This window comes from Neomonachus schauinslandi, chromosome 16 (genome assembly GCF_002201575.2).
Source record: "Neomonachus schauinslandi chromosome 16, ASM220157v2, whole genome shotgun sequence".
NCBI lineage: Eukaryota > Metazoa > Chordata > Mammalia > Carnivora > Phocidae > Neomonachus > Neomonachus schauinslandi.
The window spans coordinates 57,562,428-57,570,061 of NC_058418.1; the positions used below are offsets into that span (position 1 = coordinate 57,562,428).

Sequence of the window (7,634 nt, forward strand, 5' to 3'; positions counted from 1 at the left end):
TAGCATCCAGGCAATGATGCGGATGGCCTATGGGAGGGAACAAATGGGATGTTGGCCCTGTTGCTAAAAACTAGAAATACCAAGTTCTCATTGTAGCAGGTATTTAAGATGAAGAAAGGTACCAAGTGTGACTTCAAGGCCCAAATGCTGACCCCAGCCATGCACCCTGGAGCGGGCACCATTCCGTATGTGCACGCACCAAGGCTGCCACCGTGATGACCCCCACTCCACGGGCGCTGGACAGCAGCACCACGTGGAGACAGTGGGGTCCCCGACCTCAGGCTTCCCGTCCTCCTGCCACTCTGCCAATGACAGCCTGGAGCCTGAAAGGGAAAGAGCAGAGAGGGGCTCTAGCATCTCTTCCTGAAAGAGGCTAGTGGAGCAGTTCTAAGTCGTCGGGACATTCACTCAGAGGCCCCCGAGCACAGCCAGCGGCAGAGAACACACAGAACCGCCCAGCCAACAGGAACTTTATTTCAAAGATCAGCAGAGACACAAAGCGTGTAAAGGTGGTCGGCGGGCTGCCACCAAGAACTTCTAGAAATCAGAGCTGAGACCTCCAGGCTGACAAAGTACCATCAACCAGGACATGCGGCTCCTTGTCTGGCCAAAGGGAAACCGCCCACAAAGCACCCGCGTGCCACCTCGTCTTCCAGGTGCCGCCTGCAGCGGGGGGGGCCTCGCCCCAGCACGGGGCCCCGCCAACACCACCAGGGCAAGCGGGGCCGCATAGATCACCACCTCGCTGCGGCTGCGCCCCAAGGCCGCTTTATTTTAAATCACACCCAGTGATACTGAGGGAAGGCAACTGCACCTCACACAGGTTAACTTCTGGGGGCGGGGGGACGGTGCTCAGGCCAAGTCGTCGCACAAAGCGTCTGCCACGGCGTGGGTTCTCTCTTCCCGGCGTGGGGCCCCACGTTGTCCAGGGTGAGCTCTACCCGACACTGGTGGGGCCCGAGCAGGCCGTCCGCAAGCCGCTCGGCAGGCAGCACCGTGCGTGCGGGAGCTGCTCCGTGGGGAAGGAGGGGGCGGGAGGGAAGCATGTTGAGCCCAGGACGGTGGCCTGGGTCTGGCAGCTCCAGAGGCCACCCGCTCACCGCCTGATGGGGCGATCACGGGCACCGAATTTAAAGAAATCACATGGCGAGGGCATTCTTCACTCCATCCAAGAAACCAACACGGCGCCGCTCAAATGCACTCCACATACGAATGTTCTTTCAAAAACTTAAGCTTGCCTTGAGAGCACATCTACAAAGCAAAGCCAAATTTTAATAAAACTTCAGTAAAGCAATAAAGTCTCTCATTACCAGTAAAAATTAGGACTTTGGGAGCCAAGTGACCCCCGAGCTCTAGGTCTCCTGGCACCCCTCACCGGCACGTGCGCCACACTCACCCCCAGCCTCCCGGCCGCTGTCCTCGTCCTCGTCCCCGCCCTCGGCGCTCTCATCCTCATCACTGTCCTCTTCAGAGTCCGTCTCCTCCAGCCACTCCTGAGTTCCTTGAAAGCAAAAGTGCACATTCCAAGCTTCAGCGCGGTGGGGCAGCCCCCTCACAAGACTCCCGGTGTGGAAGCGGCCCGAGCCCCGGCACCACTGCACGCTCAGAGGAAACGCGTTTTCTCTCGGTCTCCGAGCAGAGGTGGCATGAAGGAGACTGACGGGCGAAGACACAAGACCCATACAGAGTTCTCTCCTGCTCCCCAGCTCTAGCCTGGTCTCGTTGGAAGAAGGGAGCCTCGCACTGGCCACAGAGGCACTTTCCCCAAGTGTGGATTTTAACTTTGTTTCTAGTCTCTGAGCTTAAAGAAAGGAGCGGTGGCTTGTGTCCAGCAGCTGCCGGAGTAGGACATGGAGGCGAGGGACGGAGCAGTCTGGACCAGAGCAGAGGAGGCCTGGAGGTGCCCCCAGGTCCTGGGCCGGCTCCCCTCACGTGCTCAGAGGCGGCTGTCCCCGGACGAGGGGCTCTGTGAGATCTGTTCTGTACAAGGCCCCTGGTGAGCAGCAGGAGGACGGGTCTGAGGCTCATCGGAGTGCTCGAGGAGGCAGCCCACCCCCCTCCACTCCCAGAGCAGGGATGGACGCACAGAGGATGCGGTCCCTTGCCCACCGCGGGCTCAGTGGCACAGGGCAGATCTGAGGGAGCGCCTGCTTGCAGGCAGATGTGACAGAGACGCTTTGCTGGGGTTCCCGCCCCAACCTGAGGAGGAGTGTACCTCCACCCCAGCTCACCTGGATCCATCTCCACCAAGGCCGTCCACTCCTGCATCTTGTGCAGATCTAGGCGGTACAGGTCACTGAGGGTGACCTGGCGGTCACCTGCCTCAAACATGCCTCCGTACAGGTAGAGCTGCCCGTGCTTCACGGTCAGCATGGCGTTCGAGCGGGGGCTCGGCTCCACCACGGCGCCGCCGGCTTCATCAGGGCTGTCCTCCTCGTCAGATGGGGGCTGTCCAGCCGAGCCCGGGGCAGCCAGCATCTGTTTAATGGTCACCACGGTCCCGTCCTCTGTGACCACCTCTCTGACCACCTCCAGCGGCTCCTGGGCACCGGCCCCCCCCAACTCCCGCTTGTCAGCACCTTCGGGCTCTGCTTTTTGGCCCCTCCTACGTTTCTTCTTCTCTGACTTAGGTCCCTGTTGAGAAGAAGCAAGGCCATGCGTTTTAGCAGCAGACAGCAGTGAGCAGGCAGAACCCCTGGGCCCCAAGGGGGCTGGGCCACAGGTGAAGCACCTGTTGCGGTTCACCCTGGGGGCACAGAGCCTCTGCCTGCGTGTGACCCCTCCGAGAAAAAGGCAGAGAGCGCCACGCATCCAGACACTGGCCGCACGTCCACCCGTTTTCCCACAGAGACTCTGCAACCGGAGTGGGGTCTCTGCCGGAGTGGGGTCTCCGCCAGAGTGGGCCACCTCCTTCGGCGTCGGGGCCGCTGACCCCATCAACTCCTCTAGACCTGAAGCCCCAGGGGAACCCCGCTGCTGGGACGGCCACCCATGGTGCTGCTGTGGAGTGAGTGGAGAGACGTGGGCGTCCCTGCCCACGACGACAGTAAAGACGCCAAAAGCTCCCACGGGCCCCACACACACAGGGACTGGGGAGGCCCGGGGCAGCTTGAAGCCTCGCCGGAAGAACCGGCTGACACGGCGGAATGAAAGCAGGTGCAGCCCTGCATCGGGGTGCACACTTCGGGGCCCGGCTCTACCTTCAGCTGCCCCGCAAACCAGCGGTTCCTGGCGGCATCATAGAAATGCAGGTCGTTGAGGAAGTCCCCCTCCAGGCTCTCCTCCTCTTCCTCGTCACACACACCCCCGAAGAGCAGTGTCTGATGGTTCGGGGTCACAGCCACCGAAAAGCCAGACCTCGGAGTGGGCTTGGCTCCTGCAGGATTAATCCGGGTCCAGGCCCACCTGCCTGCTGGAGGAGAGGGAACACAGGGTAAGAGTTTGCCGGCCGCAGGCTCACCCAGGATCACCGACCCCAGTGAATGGGACAAGCGGAAACGCAAGACTGCAGGTAAAAGGGCACCAAGTTCAGGCATTCTGAGCCCTCTGCAGAAACAAAACACAGTTCAACACGCCCCAGAGTTTCATCCTGCTCCTGAAGGTCCTGCGTGCACTAAGTAACGTTTCCACATGCCCTCCAGACAGCCCCTGGGCCAACCACGCCCCAGGGGCGGCTCTGAGGCTGGGCGGAGAGCGAGGCGGGCAGGCCGCAGTGCTGGGAGGGCCTCACGCCACGCCAGGCCCCGCGGGGGGCCGGGGGACTGAGAGAGCTGCTCTGTGCTGGCTGTGCGCACTCGCCCACTGCTCAGAACCGCAGACTCTCCCGTAGGCAACATGCTCGCTCTCGCTCTCTCGGCACATGCCTGATGAACGTGGTAACGCTCAAAACATGACCTAGTATGAAGCATGGGGGATATCTTCCCACCACATCTAGAAAAAAGAACCGAGACTGTCCTTTTATTGAACGTTTAAGGAAAACTGAACAGAAGCAACAAATGGCCAACGTTGTACCATGTCGTGCCCACCTGTTGTTCATCAGCACACAGCACAGCTGTGACTCCGGGGGGCACCCAGTACTGGGCCACGAGGACTACTCCTCACAGCCAGCATGTTAACGTGGTATGGAAACAGAGAAGGAAAAACATCAGAGTGCCCTAGCTCACAGCGCACCACGTGCTTCTTGCTGGCGGTCGAGGGCCTGATGCCCGGGTGCACAGGTTGAGCACACGGGCTCAGGGTCCGGTTCCAGCTCTGGCTCCCTGATGTGCACACCAGGCAGCTTTCTCCTTGACTCCAAACCTTGGTGTCCACTGAGGAAAAGGCAGATGTCCTCATCGGTCACTGCAGGGCAGCCTGGCTGACTTCCTGAGAAGTGCCCGGCTTCACGGAGGTTAGGGTGGGAGAGACGGAAGGTGCTATGTGCAGCAGCCCCATCATTCCTACAGCTTACAGCCTCACGGGGCGGGTGAGAGGCTTGCTGCGGGTCCCAAAGCAGACCCAGGACCAGATTGGATCACCTGAATCTAGCCCAGCCTGCTCATCCCAAGTCTCAGAGGCCACCACCTGACTTTCTGAGCTTTAGAAAGCAAACGGGGGGCCGCTGACCCACAAGAACCATGCCCAAATCCCACATCCCAGCAGCCACTTGCTCGAGTGAGAACAAGTCAGGGAACAGCTGACAAACAGTGGCTTCCACTCGCTCTGAGGTCGCCGTCCCAAACACCCGAGGGTGAGCACTCTTCGGCTGTCTCTGCTGTGCAGACACTTAGGGTTATTCATGAGCACCTGGCCTGCCTGCTCCGGTGAGGACTTGCCCATGACTCCAGCACAGTGTGCAGGGGTTCGCCGCCACCCTCCCTTCCCCCAGCCCCCCATCCACAGAGCAGGAGGGCTCTCGGGTCCCTGCCCTGCTTCCCGTAGGAGCCCGTGGCCCACCCCCATGACCCAGTGCATGTACCTTCTCTTCCGTCCTCAGGCCGCAACAGGAACATATCTGAATGCTGGGTGCCTCTGTCCACATCTTTCTTGACTCTCTGCAAAAGGAACAGGGAGTCGTGAGAACTGGCCAGGCGCCACCTACAACACCCTGCCCAGCCCCCTCAAGCTTGTGGTCTGCCTCCCTACTGAGGTGCAGGGGGGTGGGGGGCACCCTGGGAGCCTTCGTTCGGATGAGCCTCAAAGAAAATCGGAACTACGACCCGTTCAATTCTGACCTCATTGAGCAGATGTAATAAAAAATGTTAGTATGATTTATTAACCAAGAATAGATTTTGAATGTTAAGAATTCACCATTCTAACAAGAACTGTCGTGAGCTCCCATGGCTCTGCAGCGACCCTGTTCCAGGTGGAGGGGCCCTCCCCCGAGGCCATCATGAAGTTCCATCGCAGTTCCCGTGTGTACCCAACCCCATCATCTTTCAATTCATGTGCTCAGACTTCCCTGCAAGAATCACATTCACACTTGCTGCCCAAGCCAGCCAGGTGCTACCACTTAAAAACTCTTCTGAGGGGCGCCTGGGTGGCTCAGTTGTTAAGCATCTGCCTTCAGCTCGGGTCATGGTCCCAGGGTCCTGGGATCGAGCCCCGCATCGGGCTCCCTGCTCCACGGGAAGCCTGCTTCTCCCTCTCCCACTCCCCCTGCTTCTCCCTCTCCCACTCCCTCTGCTTGTGTTCCCTCTCTCGCTGTGTCTCTGTCAAATAAATAAAAATATTAAAAAAAAAAAAAAAACTCTTCTGAGCGTCGCCAGCAATGAAACCAAGGTTTCTCAGCCCTGAGTCCTCCGTGTCACGTCAGCTGCACTGGCCCAGACTCCCCCATCTCTGACGACCCTCAGGAGCAGAGAAGTCGCTGCTCAGCTGTGCTGCATCTTGGGTCTCCCCTGAGATTTGTCTGACACTTCTCTCAGCACTGCCAGGGCTGTGGGCCCCACAGGTAAGGTGCCCTTCCCTTGCAGCACACCAGGGGTGCACGTTGGCGCCAAGACTTACCACTGCTGCTGATCCTGGTCACCTGGCTGTCAACTCTGCCCCCTCCGAGTCTGCAGCTTTCCACAGTCCTCTGGGGAAGGACATCACTGTGCACAGCCCCGCTTGCGGAGACGGAAGTCAGACTCCAGCCCTCAAGGGCGGAGCTGGCTACATGATTTCTGTGGAATTCTGCATAGGGATTTGTCCCTTTCCCCTGATTTATTTACTCATTCAATCATTTGCTTATAATCAAATGGACTCACAGATTTTTATGTTCTACTCTGGGCTGTAATCCTATCCACTTTACTTACTTTGTTGCTACAACAGTTCCAGCTTTGGCCACTGGAAACCCTTTTGGTGGCTTCTGTGTCCGTCTGACAGAGCCCGTCATGTGGGTTTCCTATAAGCACACCCTTAGGTTGGGGAACCACAAGATCCTCCAGCCTCATTCCGTATGTTTCTTGACCCAGGCCTGGAATCCGCCATTTCCCCAAGGAGGGTCCTCTCACTGGACATGGTTAGAAACCGCGATCTGGGCACCAGGAGTGCTCGCTGCTGCGGTTACTTCAACCCCCCCCCCCCCCCCCAAACGCAAGACAGGATCAGGAAATACGGATGCATACTTCCTTTCCTCTCAAACACAGGTGTGCGTTTACTACAGGGGGGAGAAGCTGGTCTCCTTTTAAAAAACAAAGCCACAATCCCACTGTCCACAGACTGGACATGTGACCTGACTATCCTAAAGCCCAGGAGGTTCAGGATCGGCCCTGAGTGGGGAATGGCCTGCATCTCCGGAAATGAAAACTGGGAGTGCGCCTCTCTGGTTTTCCTTCCGGACACATCTGCAGGATTCAAGTGAGGCAATGTCTACACATTATTCAGACAAGATGTTTGCACAGCAGGAGGAGCTACCCTTCCACACCAAAAGGCCTGGCACGTGCAGGAAATGCATTCACAGCCAGAGGCCCCACCCGCTGAGGGGACCTGGAACGAGTTCAGTGACCGCTCTGTTGCTAGAGACGTAAGTTACAGCGGAGCTGCACCCCCGCGTTGCTGCACCCACTGACCTGCGAGCTGCGGCAGTGGCCAGAGCCTTCTAGTTAAGGGGGTTCTTCTATGCTGTACCAATTAAACACCTCCTCCCAAGGCCCACGAGCCAGAAGGCTTCCCGAGAAGGGCGATGCCACAAGCCCGGGGCCACAGCCTCGTGCCGGCCGGCACACGGGCCAGGGCTCTGGCTGGACGGGGACGGGCAGCCCTTCGGACCAGAGCCCCCTGGTGCCGGGGCTCCCCACCCCACCAGCTCACTAACTCCTTCTGTACAGCAATTACTTTCCTCGAAGTGCAGGGACGTGCCCAAAATCCAGTCTGCAGTCCTCACAGGGACCAACAGGGAGCTGCCCTGTGTAACGCTGCTGTCGTGCTGCTGCTCCTAACGGGCACGGCCAGGCGCCCACGGGATTCAACGGGCCCGGCGGAGGAAGCAAGTCTGCACAAGCCTTGGGACATGTCCAACTCCCACCTTGGCAGTGTGACGTCCCGTACAGCGTCTCAGCCTCTCTGGGGAGGGGCACTTGGGTGAGAGGCTGAAACTGGATGCATTTTACAAAGACTGTATTCCGGGGCGCCTGGGTGGCTCAGTTGGTTAAGCGACTGCCTTCGGCTCA

The 7,634-nt window shown here is 58.9% G+C and overlaps 1 protein-coding gene across 3 annotated transcripts in view; it reads right to left on the bottom strand.

The window, feature by feature from the left end:
- Window positions 1–454: 454 nt before the first annotated feature.
- The window catches only part of KLHDC4 (kelch domain containing 4), a 52,834-nt gene continuing 45,654 nt past the window's right edge, over window positions 455–7,634 (bottom strand). The window contains exons 8-12 of one of the 3 annotated variants that reach the window (XM_044922087.1): window positions 4,958–5,033; window positions 3,201–3,412; window positions 2,232–2,634; window positions 1,397–1,501; window positions 455–1,251 (exon numbers count right to left, since the gene is read on the bottom strand). In XM_044922087.1, coding sequence (XP_044778022.1) covers window positions 1,229–1,251; window positions 1,397–1,501; window positions 2,232–2,634; window positions 3,201–3,412; window positions 4,958–5,033 — 819 coding nt within the window. In that variant the 3' untranslated portion in view covers window positions 455–1,228. The remainder of the gene's footprint in view (window positions 1,252–1,396; window positions 1,502–2,231; window positions 2,635–3,200; window positions 3,413–4,957; window positions 5,034–7,634) is intronic. The other 2 variants (XM_021702438.2, XR_006541385.1) reach the window with 2 other exon arrangements.